General features: G+C 38.3%; 1 protein-coding gene across 1 annotated transcript in view; it reads left to right on the forward strand.

The window, feature by feature from the left end:
* Window positions 1–11645, forward strand: part of LOC133663450 (large neutral amino acids transporter small subunit 4-like) — a 47463-nt gene extending 35818 nt beyond the window's left edge. The window contains exons 9-14 of the mRNA XM_062067925.1: window positions 697–840; window positions 1234–1360; window positions 2611–2743; window positions 3795–3868; window positions 7257–7380; window positions 7458–11645. Of these exons, the coding sequence (XP_061923909.1) occupies window positions 697–840; window positions 1234–1360; window positions 2611–2743; window positions 3795–3868; window positions 7257–7380; window positions 7458–7619 (764 nt within the window). The 3' untranslated portion in view covers window positions 7620–11645. The remainder of the gene's footprint in view (window positions 1–696; window positions 841–1233; window positions 1361–2610; window positions 2744–3794; window positions 3869–7256; window positions 7381–7457) is intronic.
* The last annotated feature ends 8762 nt before the right edge of the window (window positions 11646–20407 follow it).

Consider the following 20407-nt stretch of genomic DNA (forward strand, 5'->3'; position numbering starts at 1 on the left):
CTTAAGTAACCAAGCAATGTATAAATATCCTGGCAAGCATGACCAACTTCCAAACGCATCCTGTAACTAAGCTTCAAATGGATCCTTCTGGGCAATAAAATCCAACTCCATCTGTCCACTAACCTATAATTGGTTTGTCTAGTGCTTCACCATATGGGCTGCAGTGCAAATGCAGTCCATTTTCCATCTATATTCACAAGTTAGATTAATGATCAACTTTCCCTTCAACCCTTTAAGAAAGACAATTGGTTTAACAGGCAGGTTGAAGAGTGTTACCATGGTAACCAAAGGACAGCAGGAATATTTGGATGATAATCTCTTTACCGACATACATTTCAGATGTTAATTTTGTGTATTACCACGCATATTCTGATAGGTAAGTGTTTTTATTGTCATGGCTCTTGTTAGAGCTGAATGATCATTTTGGATATTAGATGCATCAAAAACACAAACTGAGTACATATGCAAAGTGTGCCTATTTAGGCATACTTCAAAATACTTTATTCAAAAAATGCTGCGTTCTTATTAAAAATAAGGCACATTTTAAATTTTTGTTGTTTTCTTGCCTTCCGAGCCTTCATCCATTCACCAGTCAGGACACGGCCTCATGAACTCTAGTCAAACATGCGGCTCCAGTCCTGTTCGAGCCGTAATCAGAAAGCAAAGATTTGATCTCCTGTCATTTCCTGTCTGCAGCTCAATCATTCATGAAGAGCGTGCTGAGCCCCATCTTCCTCCTGAGCCTTATCACCATGTGTGTGACCCAGCTGCGTCTCATCTTCTACATGGGTGCTATGAACACCATCCTAGAGTCCCTGACGGAGGGAGACCTCACAACAGGTGTGTGCACCCAGCTCGCTTCATGGTTGTGTTCCTGCTTTAGCTTCTAACCACTTTTAATATTCTATTTAACCGCTTCGCATGCAACAATCTTCTCTTTCTCTAAGCTGGACTGTCCTATTGCTTCTTGTTAACAACCCTTCATGATTCCTTTTTCTCTCTGACTCTTTCCTCTTTGTGCTGTCATGCTGTTGCAGTGGAAAGGATGCAAGTGGGTAAGGGACCTTTAACTAACCATTCTAAGCTTTTTAACACCACAGGTTTTCACTCCTCTTCCTTGGCTGTCTTACTAAAAAAGAACCTAATAGTCCCTATGACAGAGTCACTCATGCAGCAAAATATGCTTTAACAGCACAAAATAATTATACTTTGTTATCCCCGTTTGTGTCTCAGTCAGCACATACACGTCCATCTTTGGCGTACTGCAGCTATTGTGTCTGGCAACTTCCCCTGTGATTGGCTACGTCATGGACTGGAGGCTCAAAGCCTGTGAGGATGAAAAGGACAAGAGTATTGTGAGGTGAGATACAGTAGAAGCTTATGTCGACCACTCGTTTAAGTCAACCGACTCATCAGATGCTGATCCACCACGTTCTTCTAATTGCTAAAAAGATCCAGCTTAGGTCGACGTTAACATACATGGTCGACCGCTTATTTGGGACTCAAAGGGGACATTTCAATGGACAATAAGTCCATTTATGTCGACATGTGTTGTTGTAGTATTTCTAACTTAATCATTATCACCAAGCAGTGTAAAACAACAACAGTGACAGTACTACTGTTTAGTTACACAGCATTTAAATGTGCACAGTGACTTCCTGGTCAGTAGGCTTCAAAATAAAAGCATGGTACAGTATTATTAACCTGGAGTCTACTCCATCAAAAAAGCACACCTTATTTTGTTATGTAAGTTATTTAGTGATTAGTGTGTTAGTTAGCAACATAGCTCCAAAAGTTATGGGAAATGGGATAAGAAAAAAGTTATCCAATTTTGGGGGTGATTCGGCTCGCCGTCTTGATTCAAAACAATGTTTTTAATTATTCTTTACTATTAGAAGATGGGGCCTGGAAGAGGTCTGCACTTTCTGAGTGTTTGTCACCATAGTCAAGACATACAACGAAATAACCACAGCAGCTCTGTTGAAGAGTATAAAATATATGAAAAAACAAGAATCTAAGTAAAAATATGCACAAAATGGAAGAAAACAATTTCAACAAACTTGCATAGGTTCAAGATTCATTTTGCTCAGTCTCCAAGTTTTGGTTTTGATTTGGGCTGTGTCGACAACCGCTTATGTCAATGTCAGTGGGGTTCCACTGTGCTGTACCCCACCTTGTGGTTAGCTTGCCTCAAAGAAAGGGGTAAATCAAACATACCAGTGCTATTTGGAATTATTGTTAAAAGTTATCACATAAGTCTATTTATAAAGCTTGATAAAAAAAAAAACAGGTCAAGATCCATATTAACATTTGAGTGCGTTTGTTGGTGGTTTGTCAAAGGGAAAGGACTCAAGGGAGATGGGTTTTGCTCAAATGAATCACATTGCAACAATTGTGCATACTTTCAGGATACCTATCTTGAATGTATCAGTAAAACCCATTGCTATTACAGTGTATCTTCTCAAGAGACGATGCTGTAGTACTGGTACTTGTCTGCAGAGAAGATATAATTAAGTGTGCTCACTTTTGTCAGATGCTGTACATTAATGTTATTTTCAGAAAAACAATCGATCCATCAAAAGTATAATCAACTTTATTCTTTCCCATCAGGGAGCCTGGTCAGCCTCGCCGCCCAGACAAAAAGATTCAGAAAATCGTCAACTCCACCCGAGCCTTCGTCTTTACTAACCTACTGCTGGTTGTCTTTGGATTCACTTGCATTGTCCCCAACCTTCCCCTTCAGGTACACACCCACACACATGTAGATATAGTCCTTTTTTTTGGTCAAAATTAGCCAGGGGCCACATTAACAATTGCCCCGGGCGGCATTCTCTAGGGGGCGCCGCAAGGTTGAAGGAGAAAAATGATTACTATTTATTTATGCTCAGCGCTTACAGTGCAGGTGGAAAATATTTTCCACATTTTGTTATGTTACAGCCAAATTAATTGCAGCTGTAATTACTGCCAAAGGTGCATCAACAAAGTATTGGACAAATGATTTGAATACTTATGTGCATGTTATTTTTGGTTTAATTAATTATTTTAATACATTTGCAAAAAATTAAAAATAAGCTTTTCGCTATGTCAGTATGGAGTATTTTCTGTAGAATTTTAAGGACGAAAATGAATGTATTCCACTTTGGAATAAGGCTGTAACATAACAAAATGTGGAAAAGGTGAAGCATTGTGAATACTTTCCGGATGCACTGTAGTTGGCGCCGATACACGCGGGATACCGGCACCCTCAACACTGCTCACATGAAAATTACAAACTTAATAAGGTGATTCATTCATTGTCTGTCCGAATTTATTCCTCTACACATCTCCATTATTCAGAAAGACACTGAGGAAGCATGCTTTAATTTATTTGGTTTGAAACAATTTGATAGCCTCCATCTTGCCTGGAACGTCCAACAGACACTTTCCAATATCTTGAAGAAAGTCTTCCCAGAAAGTCAACTTTACTTTACTTTTTTCCATTTTTTTCATGTAATTTCCAGGTGTCCCAATGGTTTTGTCCATTCTATATGCTGAATGGACAAAACTGCAGTCACTGTTCAGACAAAGAGCTTTTACTCTTAGCATGCGTGGGAGTTTATAACTTTTCATTGTATTTCAGTGACACCTAGTGGCATAAACACACATTGAAATCTAAACTAAGATCTAATGAGAGCCATGTCTTAAATAGGGGCGCCAGTTCATATTTGTTTATTGTAGTCTAACTACACTGCTTTCCATATTATATTATTTTAATACATTAGTATCTAATTGTTATTTTATTTTTTTATTTTCAGATTCTGTCCTTCATACTGCATACAATTGTGAGGGGCTTCATCCATTCTGCTGTTGGAGGCCTCTATGCTGCTGTGTAAGTGTGTGATATAGTGTGTAGTGTGTGTTTTGTTACATATACAATGTATTTTTACCATCTTTTAAGACCTGGTTACATGAATGTGTCTCAAATCAAATACTTCTGTCAATTTACACTGCAAACTTATTTCCTGAGTGTGTTTTGGTAGTGTAGGTTTTTAAAAAAAAAAAGTTTTTCACTTTCCCTGTCATGGGTCGGCACAGCGAGTCACTCGCATAGATGCTCTGCCTGAACACTTATTACTGACATTGCGCACTTACCAGAAATAAAAATCGCAATATACTGTATGTGTCAGTCAGTGTATGTTTTGGTCATTGAATTTTCGTTTCATCAAAGGAAAATTAAAAAGTAAGTATGAAAAAACAATAACAGCATTGTATTCTGCGTTTAAATAACAAAGATAATGATGATATATATGATCTTTTTGACGGACGATACAAGGTTATAATTTTTCCTCCAGCCCAGTCCACACTCTTGTCTTTACTCCCAGTTCTCCTGTTGAAATATGAAAAACATCATTTATCGGGTTCGTGTACCTTCCGTTCATTCTATTTCCAATTCTGAAACGCAAATCAAAAAACAAAGTTAGGGCCGTTTTTTGATTTTTATTCTACATGGCAGATTTGAAAACAAACAAAAAAGGGTTGATTTTCATTAAAATATTGCCATAAAATTGGATGTTGTGCTGTTTTCCTTTTATGGATTTTTATTTTTCCTGATAAACACAAACATCGAATATATGTTCATCTAGTATGCAAAAATGCATGTTTATCTGTGTGACGACAAATTGAACCGGAAGCAGTATTTTAGCTTTTCCTTTGCGTTCAGCATGTTTTTAGGTCTGTGTATTTCCAATTCGGAAATGCAAATCAAAAAACAAATTTCGGGCCATCTTTTCTATTTCCATTTCTGAAACAAAAGTTGGACAACTATTTAATGACACTAAGATGTTACCGTTATGCTAAAAACATGCTAAACGCAAAGGAAAAGCTAAAATACTGCTTAAGGTTCAATTTGTCATCACACAGATGAACACGCATTTTTGCATACTGGATGAACATATATTAGATTTTTGTGTTTATCTGGAAAAATTTAAATCCATAAAGGAAAAACAGCACAAAATCTAATTTTATGGCAATATTTTTATGAAAATCAACCCTTTTTTGTTATTTTTAAAATCTGCCATAAATAATAAAAATCGAAAAACGGCCCTAATTTTGTTTTTTGATTTGCGTTTCAGAATTGGAAATATAATGAACGGATTTTTAGCATAATGATAACATCTTTGTTCAACAGGAGTCCTATTGTCGTTTTAAAAAAGTGACATTAAATAGTTGTCCAACTTATTTTTCAGAAATGAAAAAAAAAAAAGGACCTGGAATTTGTTTTTTGATTTACATTTAAGAATTCAAAATGGTTTCATCTCTGCTGACTGGTGATTTAAGTTTTTGCTATAATAAATATCAAATGAAAATAAAACTGTTTTTTATTTAGATCTTGTTATTTATTTCTCTTAGATACCAAAAAAGAAAAACGCTTACTTTTTTTTCTAAAGTGAAAAAACAAACAAATAAAACAATCGTTTTTTGTTTTTCAATTCCCATTCCTGAAAATAAATTTCAAAGACCAAAACATCCACTGACCTTCTCTACTTTTCCAATTTGTGACTTGGGCACTGACAGTGCAGTGCATTTTGCTGTACTTCTCAACGCACTCAAAATGCTGCATCTAAAATCATAGACTTCCATGAGTAAGCATCAATAAGTATAATATACGCACAGTGTAACTTGGCTGTGACGTCATTCTCCTGAGTGCATCAATTTCGACAATTTAGTGCTGTCCCAAATCCAGTTCTGTCATTACCTGCTTCTAATTGTGAATTGCAACCACTCATGTGTATCCACTGATATGATACCGCCTAGCTTTTTACGCCACTTTACAATAATTCAAAATTAATTTCATATGCCTTTCTCACTTCTGCGTGTACCCCCTGCTTAGAATGATTCACAACTTTGTTCGGTGTTCCCTCCCCTTCCAAGCTAAAATGGTGATTATTGCTGGTGGGATTAAAGGCCTACTGAAATGAGATTTTCTTATTTAAACGGGGATAGCAGGTCCATTCTATGTGTCATACTTGATCATTTCGCGATATTGCCATATTTTTGCTGAAAGGAAAAGTAGAGAACATCGACGATAAAGTTCGCAACTTTTGGTCGCTGATAAAAAAGCCTTGCCTGTACCGGAAGTAGCGTGACGACACAGGTTGTGGAGCTCCTCACATCTGCACATTGTTTACAATCATGGCCACAGGCAGCGAGAGCGATTCGGACCGAGAAAGCGACGATTTCCCCATTAATTTAAGCAAGGATGAAAGATTTGTGGATGAGGAAAGTGAGAGTGAAGGACTAGAGGGCAGTGGAAGCGATTCAGATAGGGAAGATGCTGTGAGAGGCGGGTGGGACCTGATTTTCAGCTGGGAATGACTAAAACAGTAAATAAACACAAGACATATATATACTCTATTAGCCACAACACAACCAGGCTTATATTTAATATGCCACAAATGAATCCGCATAACAAACACCTCCCAACCTCCCAACCTCCCATCCATACAACCCACCAATATAAATCAAACACCCGCACAACACACTCAATCCCACAGCCCAAAGTACCGTTCACCTACGTAAAGTTCATACAGCACATATATTTCCCCAAAGTTACGTACGTGACATGCACATAGCGACACGCACGTACGGGCAAGCGATCAAATGTTTTGAAGCCAAAGCTGTACTCACGGTAGCGCGTCTGCTATCCAACTCAAAGTCCTCCTGGTTGTGTTGCTGTAGCCAGCCGCTAATACACCGCTTCCCACCTACAGCTTTCTTCTTTGCTGTCTTCATTGTTCATTAAACAAATTGCAAAAGATTCACCAACACAGATGTCCAGAAAACTGTGGAATTTTGCGATGAAAACAGACGACTTAATAGCTGGCCACAATGGTGTCCCAATATGTCCGCACAATCCGCGACGTCACGCGTAAACGTCATCATACCGAGACGTTTTCAGCAGAATATTTTGCGGGAAATTTAAAATTGCACTTTACTAATCTAACCCGGCCGTATTGGCATGTGTTGCAATGTTAAGATTTCATCATTGATATATAAACTATCAGACTGCGTGGTCGGTAGTAGTGGGTTTTAGTAGGCCTTTAAGGTACTCACTGTTTTGAGTACAACATCCGGGTATCGACAGCATTAAATGTTGCCATACTTCCCAGCGTGACGCACTTATACACTCAAACAGTATCAGTACTAAGGTGCTGGAATTGAGACAAGGTGGTAGTTTGTGTGGATGGTAAATAATGAACTTTGTTCTCTTCCTGCAGTTACCCGTCCTCTCAGTTCGGCAGCCTGACAGGCATGCAGTCTCTGATCAGCGCTCTGTTTGCCCTGCTCCAGCAGCCTCTCTTCATGGCTATGGTGGGACCCCTGGAGGGAGACCCCTTATGGGTAAGCAAGTCCAAATATTTGCAAAAGAACAAAACAGCGTGGTGTGTTCGCGAGTGTGACCTTGACCCTGTCTTCAGGTGAACGTGGGCCTTTTGGCGCTGAGCTTGCTGGGATTTTGCCTGCCCTTGTATTTGCTGTGCCACAGCCGCACCCTCCAGCGCCTCAGAGACGAGATGGACGAAGACCCAAAGATCTATGTCCAGATGGACAACGGTACCAAGACTGAGGCCTTTGTGTAGAGCAAGAACGTGACAAGGAAGGAGGATGTGTTACATAAACTTGATAAAGAGAAGACAAGATGGTAGTTAGGAGTCGAGGAGGTCACTCCATTCCATCTTGGACACGCACACTTTCTTCACCGACACTGTTGTTACTGCCATCAGGATTTCCTGCACCACTGTGAGAAAAAGGGACACGCTAAGACACATTTTGAGCCCTCTGCTGGAACGAATGCGTCACTGACCTGAGCAGTACCGAGAGAGCAACAGTGCCAACTTCCTTCTCCGAACTCTTTGCACCATCACATTCTGCTTTGCATCCTTATTGTCCCGCCTAACTAAAAACGAGGAGGTGTGTTACAAACGTTGTCGCCTCAGGTCCGGGACCGGTGCTTTCGTACAGAACTTAAAACACAAGAGTTCATTCTCCTCAAGTGGTGACGTCAAGTGATGTAGTGGCTCGTGCTTAAGGGCATTATAAAGTCAGTATCAGTAGCAATTCAGTGGCGTTCAAATCAGCATAGATGGCTTAGTCCAGTGTGAGAGTATGAAACTGGTTTCACTGCATGCCGCTCATACACTCTGCTGGAATAGACACAGCACGCCCTCTCTCTGTGTGTGTGTGTGTGTGTGTGTGTGTGTGTGTGTGTGTGTGTGTGTGTGTGCTCAACGTCACCAGATCCACTTCTTAGTATGTGCTACATATCTTTTTACACATGCTGTATCGCTGCTTCTATGTGGTGGCTTTTGAGAGAAGTGGACGCTGGAGGTCAATTGGAAGCGTGCAGGCTCCGCCGTAGCAATAAGTGCCTCTGTGAGATGCCAGACACAATCAGGCTTAAAGCGAGTACTTACGTCATAAGTACACTGGGCACTTCCACTCAGCATTGTGGGTGCATAAGTGCGTTCACACGGAGAAGTATGGCCAAATGGTGAGTGTGCAGTGATAGACGCTTAGCCATCCTCAATATTCGTCATCTTGGCTAATGTGAGGGATTAACTCGGGTGGTTGCAATTCATAATTAAAAAGGAGAGAATAACCTAAATAAGGACCTGCTCAGTGGCTTTGTGGTTAGAGTGTTTGCCCTGAGACTGGAAGGTCGTGAGTTCAAACCCATACCAAAGACTATAAAAATGGGACCCATTACCTCCCTGCTTGGCACTCAGCATCAAGGGTTGGAATTGGGGGTTAATTCACCAAAATAATTCCAGAGTGCGGCCACCGCTGCTGCTCACTGCTCCCCTCACCTCCCAGGGGGTGAACATGGGGATGGGTCAAATGCAGAGGATAATTTCACCACACTTAGTGTGTGTGTGTGACTATCGTTGGGACTTTAACTTTAACTTAACTTTAATGCTGCGTTCCATTTACTTTGCAAGTTAGAGCTGAGAATGACGTCACAGCCATGTTACGGAAGTCAGAAAACGAGATGGCCTCACGAAAGCTATAAAAAAGAAACACAAAGATGTCATTGTTTGCGATGTAGTGTGCACACACCAAAATGGAAAAATTTAATTTCCAGAAACATTTCCCACATTGCAACGCATACGGCTGATTTTGTGCAACAAAACTAGTCAAACATGCTGATAACGGCGATGACAGGAGCTTTTATTATGATTGACACTCAGAGCAGCCCTTTTTGAAAGTGGTGCGGATTCTCTGACTTCGGACCAGCAACTGGGAAATTCCGACATTCCAGTGCAAATGGAATGGAGCATAAGACGAAAAAGCGGGTAAAAAATGTTTTTGTCACTTCCAAATTGCTGTTCGTATTCATTCTGATTCTAAATTTTCAAAAATCGATATAAAAACAAAACAAAAAAGTTTTTTTTTTTTAAATTCTGAATCAATTTTATATTATAGGTCAACAACGAAAAAGGAGGTTTTGTAACCTGAAAACCTTTTTGAAAAGGTTTTATTATGATTATTATAGCAAATAATACATTGCGAGAATCGATTTGAATCGGGAATCTATTCTGGATCAAATTGTAATCCCAAGAATCGGAATCAGCTCGAAAATTCTCACCTAAAGTAGAAAGTGTGACGACAGTGATGAATTTGGAACACCACACCAAAGAGTACCGATTTGAAACACAGCTTATTGTTTACCCAAGTCTTCTTATTCTCCCAAATCCTTTTCAATGTGAATTGCAACCACTCGAGTTAGCCCTCCCTCTTCCGCTACGACTGTCGATTAGTTTTTTTGATTTTAGTAACAAAGTAATGCTCTCTTCCAGATCAGTAGTAAAACAGCATGCAACTGTAACATTTTCATTATTATCCATCGGGGAACAATATTGTAGGTGTAAGAAAATATGCTAGAGAAATAATTAAGATTGAGAGAGAAGTAGAAAGAAAAATCTCTTATGGATATTTTCTTAAGTAGTTTTTAAAAATGTCTGCACACTGCACACTCACCAATTTGACTGTTTTTAAATTCAACAGCTGTGCTGTACAGATAATTAAAAAGTACTGCAACATTACAACAAATAACTGTGAAGATTACAATACCTTTATATTTCACAGTAAAATACTGCAATCATAACCCTCTATAATATCACAACACATTAGTGTAAATTCAAACTGTTAGACATTACAATTGTGAAGGTACAGCATTTATGTGAACCGGTAACTTTGTTGTAATTAACTGTAAAATCACAGCTCTGGAGTTACAGTAAATTGCTGTAATGATATTTCACAGTGAATTACTGTGAAAGTAATGCAATTATTTGCTGTGAATTTACAATGAGCATTTTTACAGTGTGGGCACAAACATTTATTTCTGCTCATATTCATTTTAATGTGATTTAACACAGTTAAAGGCCCCTTTTTCAGTGATTAAAAAAAAAAAAGGGAACACTTTAATAAATACGTAGGATACGTACATAATAAGGCTGAATAGTCCAGAGAAAAATGAATATGGTGAAGCTCCCCAGTAACTCACACAGGCACTTCCAAAGGCAGCCACCATCCTAAGAGTGCCTCCTGTGTCCAAATGATGGAAGATGTGGATTTAGACATTGTCTAATTTCCTTTTCCATCCACCCAAGTGCATCTGCAAAAAAAAAAAAAGGACAGGAGCCTGAGCTGAGAGACACGTCTCGGCCTTTTTTGGATGCTTCTGACGAATGGTTAGAAATGAATGGCACGCGATGCACTTTAGACCCGACTCATGTATTTCTGAGTTGTAAAGACCAATGCTGGTGCTGCACTAGAATGTCAGCAGAGAGAAATCCTCATTTTTTTAAATTTTTTTTTACAACATATGTCTCATTACATTGTGTTTGTGTGCAGGACACAATGTGAGTCTTGTCTCTCAGCTCAAGAATGTCCATGAAAGACAAATCAATTTTTTTGAGTGAATGGGACTGCATGGAATACTGTAAGTTAGTACACTTTTTATTCATAGGCCATTCATTCTTGACAGAAAAAGAGTTGGATTACGGAGAAATTCCACTTGTTTGTTGTGTGAGATCTTTATCTACAACGAGCAACAGGTCATTTTTACACTGTTATTCACATCAAACCGACGTGTACTCTGCTAAGTTGTATCATACATCACGTGTGGAAAGCAGTCACATGCACGTCACACTTCACAGAAACATGTTGGTTATTATGATAGTCATGTTTCGTACGGCATAACTGTTCTTTATTTAATTTGCCTTGAAACGTGATGTGTTGTCAGGTTATAGCCCAAACCACTCACCCAGGTGTATACCATTATGTCCCGGGTCTGATGTATTTAACTGAGCCTGATGACTCTGTAGTCAAACTGATTGATTGATGCATAGATCAAGGTGCCATCTCTCCACAGCTTCTTGTCTAACCATGTGACAGGAAATGGGGATTTTAGTTCATCCGCTGACATGGAAACATTTGTGTCCGTTTCATTGGGATTTTTCCTCACTTGTTTACGAAAATGTATTTTTATCTTCTTGTTGTATATTTTGTTTTATTCTTGTATCGCGGTCTGAGACATTGTTGTTGTTAAAATCATGTTTTGAGAAACATTATGAATATAGGAAAACAATAAAACATTATTTGTATCTGACATGTGTATCATTAAAAAAAAAAAAGATGCACATTTCTGCAATATTTAATAGGACGGTCCCTAAAGTTTGGACATAAAAATGCATGTGTTATACCAGTGTTTTTCAACCACTGGCTAGTGTGCCGTGAAATACAGTCTGGTGTGCCGTGGGAGATTATCTAATTTCACCTATTTGGGTTAAAAATATTTTTTGCAAACTAGTAATTATAGTTTGCAAATTATGTGTTGTTGAGTGTCGGTGCTGTCTAGAGCTCGGCAGAGTAACCGTGTAATACTCTTCCATATCAGTAGGTGGCAGCCGGTAGCTAATTGCTTTGTAGTTGTCGGAAACAGCGAGAGGCAGTGTGAAGGTAAAAAGGTGTCTAATGCTTAAACCAAAAATAAACAAAAGGTGAGTGCCCCTAAAGAAAAGGCATTGAAGCTTAGGGAAGGCTATGCAGAACGAAACTAAAACTGAACTGGCTACAAAGTAAACAAAAACAGAATGCTGGACGACAGCAAAGACTTACTGTGGAGCAAAGACGGCGTCCACAATGTACATCCAAACATGACATGACAATCAACAATGTCCCCACAAAGAAGGATGAAAACAACTGAACTATTCTTGATTGCTAAAACAAAGTAGATGCGGGAAATATCGCTCAAAGGAAGACATGAAACTGTTACAGGAAAATACCAAAAAAATAGAAAAAGCCACCAAAATAGGAGCGCAAGACAAGTGCTAAAACTCTGCACACAGGAAAATAAGTCACGGTGTGATGTGACAGGTCGTGGCAGTACACCTACTTTGAGACAAGAGCTATAGTGATGCATGGTTGGTTATGGTTTAAATTCATATCCAACAATTGCGACAACAAATTTTTACAGTCAACTGAGTTTTGTTTTTTAATGATTTCTGCTGGTGGTGTGCCTCTGGATTTTTTCAACGCAAAAAATGTGCCTTAGCTCAAAAATGGTAGAAAAACACTGTGTTATACAATTATGTAAACATTTCAAACGTAATATATATTGTATATACAAAACATATGTATATATATATATATATATATATATATATATATATATATATATATATATATATATATATATATATATATATATATATATATATATATATATTTATATTTGTATATTAGTATATGTAAACATATGTAAACATTTCAAACGTAATATATATTGTATATACAAAACATATGTATATATATATATATATATATATATATATATATATATATATATATATATATATATATATATATATATATATATATATATATATATATTTATATTTGTATATTAGTATATGTAAACATATGTAAACATTTCAAACGTAATATATATTGTATATACAAAACATATGTATATATATATATATATATATATATATATATATATATATATATATATATATATTTATATATATATATATATACATATATTTATATATATATTTATATTTGTATATTAGTATATAAGAATTAATTTGTTATAATCTAATTATTCTTTAAATATATAATGATTTCATGCATTATTTATTTTTTACTTTTTAATCCAACTTTTTTTGTAAAATACATGTATATTACAGTGCATCTGTAGTCTGTCAAGTATTCACAGCGCTTCCCTTTTCCCAGCGTTATTCTACAATACAATAAATTCATTTGTGTCCTCAAAATTCTACACACAACACCCCATGATGACAATGTGAAAAGTTGTTTTTAAAGGTATTAAAAATAAAAAACTATTAATTGTACAATCCTGGATAAAAAAAAAAAAAAACATGCTTCCCATTCAACCTGACGGAGCTGGAGAGGTGCTGCAAAGAAGAATGGACGAAACTGCCCAAATGTAGGTGTGCCAAGCTTGTGGCAGCATCGTATTCCAAAATACTTAAGGGCTGTAATTGCTGCCAAAGGTGCATTAACGAAATAATTAAGCAAAGGCTGTGAATACTTATGTACATGTGATTTTTATTTTTATTTTTGTATTTAATAAAAACCTTTTACATTGTTTTTATGGGAATATTGTGTGTAGAATTTTGAGGACAAACATGAACTTATTCCATTTTGGAATGAGGCTGTAACATAACACAATGCGGAAAAAGTAAGGCGCCGCGAATACTTTCCGAATGCAATGTATTTGGGCACCTTTATTTTTGTCTGCAATTTTGTCCAATCGACATGCTAAAACAAATGTAGGTCAATAAATGCTAAGCTATCCACGCTTTGTCTTACAGGCAAATTAGTTTGATATCTAATAATAGCTCTCATCATTAATTCCCGCAACTGACTCGCTGTGCCGACCCCTGACAGCATAACAAATTAAAAGTATAAAAAGTGTGACACAGGTCCTTCGCTCAATAGAGTAGAAGTCGCACAGGTCAACACGGCTTAGGTCACAGAGTAACCTCCAAAGTGACGGTGACATCATTGACAGGTTGGGCCTGATCCTACCGTTCCCCAACCAGTCGGGTCACATTGGGCGTAATCTGACTGACAGAAACTCTTAACTGTTTCAGTTAGTCACACCACTTTCTAGGAGAACCAGAATTTATCCATCCATCCGTCCACGTTCTAAACTGGAGTTTATTCCAGTTTACATTGGGCAGGAGGCGTGGTACACCCTGGACTGGTTGCCAGTTTACAGGGCACATGTAAACAAACAACCATTCATACTCGCTTTTACACAATATACAGTGGGACCTCAACTTAAGAGTGCACCAACTTAAGAGTGTTTTGAGATAAGAGCTGTTTCTCAAGTAATTGTTATGCTTTAAGTAAAAAAAAAAAAATGGAGCGACGAGCATTCCCAGCATTAGTTGGTGAAGCTTCGCCCAAAGCATCTGGTCTCACTCGCTAGCATTAGTTGATAGCTAGAGATTGACATAACTTTGCTTTTCCGACCACGAGAAGGAAAAAAGTGAGTTTTAAGGACAGTGATGAGAAGAATAAGCGGATGATATTCCTTGAATTAAAACAATTAATAATCAAAAACACGCCATTTGAGCCTAGTACTGCTTGTCTGTACCTTACCGATGCAGAATGAGTTTGACGGCAGCCACGGTTGTTAAAATGTTATCTAACGGTGGACATTTATCCATAAAAGTATGGAGAAGCTGCTGATGGTGTGTTTACGGAGAAGCAGCTGGATATTATCTGACATCTCTAATTACATTACTTCATAAAACTACTGTAGTTGTTTGTAGTACAGTCTATTGTATAGTTTTTGTACAATATATCTTATCTAAAAGTCAGTTTTTCTTTAAAAGGCGTGTTACTGTGTTACAATTGTGATGTTTTGGGGAGCCAAGTACTAATTATTCCTTGAATTAAAAAAAAAAATCATCAAAAACACGTAGTTTGAGCCTAGCACTGCTTGTCTGTACCTTACCGAAGCAGAATGAGTTTGACGGCAGCCACGGTTGTTAAAATTATATCCAAAAGGTGGACATTTATCCATAAAAATATGGAGAAGCTGCTGGAAAGAGATACCGTGAAACTCTTATAGGTAAATGTTGCATATCATTACATTACTTCATAAAACTACTGTAGTTGTTAGTAGTACATTCTATTGTATAGTTTTTGTACAATATATCTTATCTAAAAGTCAGTTTTTCTTTAAAAGGCGTGTTACTGTGTTACAATTGTGATGTTTTGGGGAGTCAAGTACTAATTATTCCTTGAATTAAAAAAAAAAATCATCAAAAACACGTAGTTTGAGCCTAGCGCTGCTTGTCTGTACCTTACCGAAGCAGAATGAGTTTGACGGCAGCCACAGTTGTTAAAATGATATCTAAACTGTGGACATTTATCCATAAAAATATGGAGAAGCTGCTGATGGTGTGTTTGACAGGAGAAGCAGCTGGAAAGAGATACCGTGAATAATCATTGCATATCATTACATTACTTCATAAAAATACTGTAGTTGTTAGTAGTACATTCTATTGTATAGTTTTTATACAAGAAATATTATCGAAAAGTTAGTTTTTCTTTAAAAGGCGTGTTACCGTGTTACAATTGTGAGGTGTATTGTCGCATCAGGCTATCGGTTTTAAGTCTTCTCTTTTTCACCTTTTGGGCTTTTAAACTGATGGCCTGCGAGTTCAGTTTTAAAAAAACTTGTGTGATACTCGCATTTTTACAGCAGAGTCTGGCAAAGACAAGAGTGCTGTCACAGAGATGTTCTTTGACTATCTTTTTGACAAAAAAACCCCCATTATTGGCTCCTTGAGGGCCGCCAAAAAGATCTGTTTCTCTGCAGCAGTCCTCATTTGTAATACACTTTTCCACCACTTGTGGTGGTAATATAAAACCAACAGAAGAAGTCTGGACCTAAAGTCATAGAGAAGTTTATTAAGCGCAAATATTATGACGAAAGTGGTGAGGCTGTATTTTCATTTGCACTTTAATTTGATTGACAGTTTAGTTATGAAACATATTCATTATCAATTTAGTTTGTTTATTTGAGAACAATACATTTGTGTGGGAATGTATTTTTCGTCAGTTATGAGTACATTTGGTTTGTACTTATTTTTCTAATCACCCCGACTGAAGCATAAGGTTTATCTGTTTAATAAATAATAACTTTTGGGATTAACACATGCTTTAATATTATTTGACAAGTTTGTAAACTGTAAGTAGGTAAAAATAAATATTGAATACATTTACAATAAGATTATTAATTCAGTGTTAATATTTGTGTGGAAAAGTGGGGCCCCGGGGTCCAAAAGGTTAAGTACCCCTGCTGTAGAGGACGACGATTCTTTGGAATATACAAACTAATAATAATAGTGAAGGAAGAAGACTGGACCCCTGATCCTTAGCTTTTTGGAGATGTGGCCCTCAAAACAATGTAGTTAAAGGCCTACTGAAAGCCACTACTACCGACCACGCAGTCTGATAGTTTATATATCAATGATGAAATCTTAACATTGCAACACATGCCAATACGGCCGGGTTAACTTATAAAGTCCAATTTTAAATTTCCCGCGTAACTTTCGGTTGAAAACGTCTATGTATGATGACGTATGCGCGTGACGTCAATGGTGGAAACGGAAGTATTCGGACACATTGTATCCAATACAAAAAGCTCTGTTTTCATCTCAAAATTCCACAGTATTCTGGACATACCATACCATACCAACTTTATTTATAAAGCCCTTTAAAAACAACCACAGTTGAAAAACAAAGGGCTGTACACCACAAAGAAATAAAGGCAAAGGACAGACTAAAAAATAAAATTTAAAACAGAAGTAAAATACACATTAAAAAAGCAAATACAAAATTACCCTAAGAACAATTTTGTTAGATAAAAAGCAGTTAAAAAAGTTAAAAGTTAAAAACAGTTTAAAGTCTCATGCTGGGTTAAAAGCCAGTGAATAAAAATGGGTTTTAAGAAGGGTCTTAAAAATAGCCAAAGAAGGGGCCTGTCTCACATGGAGTGGAAGATCATTCCAGAGTTTGGGGCCCGCAACAGAGAAGGCTCTGTCCCCCCTGATCTTACGCTTGGATTTGGGTACCTCCAGGATCAGCTGATCAGCTGACCTGAGGGACCGGGTGGGGGCATAGAGGTGGAGCAGCTCAGAGAGGTAAGGTGGGGCAAGACCATGTAAGGATTTAAAAACAAGTAAGATCATTTTAAAATGGACTCTAGAAGACACAGGCAGCCAGTGGAGGGAGGCTAAAACAGGAGTAATGTGCTCTCTTTTTCTTGTGTTAGTTAAAAGTCGGGCAGCTGCATTTTGGACCAGCTGCAGACGCGAGAGGGAGGACTGACTAATTCCAAAATACAAAGAGTTACAGTAATCCAGCCGAGATGTAATAAAGGCATGGATTACTGTCTCAAACTGTTGCCTAGAAAGAAGGTTTTTAACCTTGGCCAGTTGACGTAAATAAAAAAAGCTGGCTTTCACCACTGTGCCAATCTGACGCTCCAATTTAAAATCACTGTCAATACGAAAGCCCAGGTTGGTGATCATGGGCTTAATGTACAAAGCCAAGGGGCCAAAGTCAACAGGGGGAGCTCACAGGTACCACTAGGTCCAAACACTATTACTTCTGTCTTCTTTTCATTGAAGTTTAAGAAGTTTAGGGCCATCCAGGCCTTGATGTCATCAAGACAAGCAAGTAATGGCTGTATTGAAGAGGCATGATTTTTCTTTAACGGAAAATAAATTTGTGTGTCATCAGCGTAACAATGAAAACAAATACCATGCTTTCTTAGGATTGAGACCAGGTGAAGTAAATAAAAAGAAAAGAGCAGTGGTCCTAAAACTGAGCCCTGTGGGACCCCACATGTTAAGGGAGCAACAGAAGATTCAGAACCAGCAACATTTACAGGGACGGTCCTGTTAGTCAAATATGACTTCAGCCATCTCAGGGCAGTACCACAGATGCCCACTTGATGTTGTAGGCGGCTAATTAAAATATTATGGTCCACCGTATCAAATGCTGCTGTTAGATTGAGTAAAACTAACATCTGTGTTGGTGAATCTTTTGCAATTTGTTTAATGAACAATGAAGACTGCAAAGAAGAAAGCTGTAGGTGGGATCGGTGTATTAGCGGCTGGCTGCAGCAACACAACCAGGAGGACTTTGACTTGGATAGCAGACGCGCTGTCCAACGCTAGCCGCCGACCGCATCGATGATCGGGTGAAGTCCTTCGTCGCTCCGTCGATCGCTGGAACGCAGGTGAGCACGGGTGTTGATGAGCAGATGAGGGCTGGCGTAGGTGGATAGCTAATGTTTTTAGCATAGCTCTGTGAGGTCCCGTAGCTAAGTTAGCTTCAACGGCGTCGTTAGCAACAGCATTGTTAAGCTTCGCCAGGCTGGAAAGCATTAACCATGTAGTTACATGTCCATGGTTTAATAGTATTGTTGATTTTCTGTCTATCCTTCCAGTCAGGGGTTTATTTCTTTTGTTTCTATCTGCAGTTAAGCCCGATGCTATCACGTTAGCTCCGTAGCTAAAGTGCTTCACCGATGTATTGTCGTGGAGATAAAAGTCACTGTGAATGTCCATTTCGCGTTCTCGACTCTCATTTTCAAGAGGATATAGTATCCGAGGTGGTTTAAAATACAAATCTGTGACCCACAATAGAAAAAGGAGAAAGTGTGGAATCCAATGAGCCAGCTTGTACCTAAGTTACGGTCAGAGCGAAAAAAGATGCGTCCTGCACTGCACTCTAGTCCTTCACTCTCACGTTCCTCATCCATGAATCTTTCATCCTGGCTCAAATTAATGGGGTAATTGTCGCTTTCTCGGTCCGAATCGCTCTCGCTGCTGGTGTAAACAATGAGGAAATGTGAGGAGCCTTTCAACCTGCGACGTCACGCTACTTCCATAGTATGTACAGGCAAGGCTTTTTTTTATCAGCGACCAAAAGTTGCGAACTTTATCGTCGATGTTCTCTACTAAATCCTTTCAGCAAAAATATGGCAATATCGCGAAATGATCAAGTATGACACTTAGAATGGATCTGCTATCCCCGTTTAAATAAAAAAAAATCATTTCAGTAGGCCTTTAACCATACTTGCCAACCCTCCCGGTTTTACCGGGAGACTCCCGGTATTCAGCGCCTCTCCCGATAACCTCCCGGCAGAAATTTTCTCCCGACAAACTCTCGGAATTCAGCCGGAGCTGGAGGCCACGCCCCCTCCAGCTCAATGCGGACCTGAGTGGGGACAGCCTGTTCTCACGTCCGCTTTCCCACAAAATAAACAGCTTGCCTGCCCAATGACGCCATAACATCTACGGCTTTTAGAGAGTAGAGTGCACAACTGCGCACACAACAAGGAGACGAAGCAGAAGAACGAGAAAGTTACAGACATGGCGACGCCGTCGACCAGCAAGATGAAGAAATACGCTTGCAAGTTCCAAAACGAATGGAAACAAGAATTTCAGCTCATCCAGGACAGTTCGAAGGGGAAGGGGTATGTTGCCTGTACATTTTGTAGAACAGACTTCTCCATTGAACACGGTGGCCGAAATGATATACTCAGTCATGAACGGACAGCGAAGCACAAAGCGGCGGCAGCGCAGCACCATTCACAGCCCAGTATTATGGGCCACTTTGCAAAATGGAGACCCGATGGTGTAACATATGCCGAGACAAAGATGTGTGTGTGTATATGTGTAAATAAATTAACACTAAAATTCAAGTATTTATTTTATTTATATATATAATAAAATAAATAAATATATATATATATATATATATATATGTATATATATATAGCTAGAATTCACTGAAAGTCAAGTATTTTATACATTATATATATATATATATATATATATATATACATATATATATATATATATATATATATATATATATATATATATATATATATATATGAAATACTTGAGTTGGTGAATTCTAGCTGTAAATATACTCCCCTCGTAACCACGCCCTAACCACGCCCCGTCCCACCCCCGACCACGCCCCCCAACCCCCACCTCCCGGTATCGGAGGTCTCAAGGTTGGCAAGTATGCCTTTAACTAACCCTGCTTTAAACCATTATGAATGGCTTTAAAATATTTTTAATAGCCAAAAAAAGCTTTTGAAAATGAGCTAGCATATTTCTTAATAAATTAAAGTCGAGCACACAGCTGTCTGGGGGACACTATAGCACATTTAATGTGTTAAATGGGTTTTCACAGGCTAAAACACTTCGGCGTAATTTCAACCGTACGGCGAGTTGACGTCAGCAGGAGTTGATCATTTTCCACGACACTTGAACGCAGCACGGAGTTACCT

Source organism: Entelurus aequoreus, linkage group LG13 (assembly GCF_033978785.1).
Source record: "Entelurus aequoreus isolate RoL-2023_Sb linkage group LG13, RoL_Eaeq_v1.1, whole genome shotgun sequence".
Lineage (NCBI taxonomy): Eukaryota > Metazoa > Chordata > Actinopteri > Syngnathiformes > Syngnathidae > Entelurus > Entelurus aequoreus.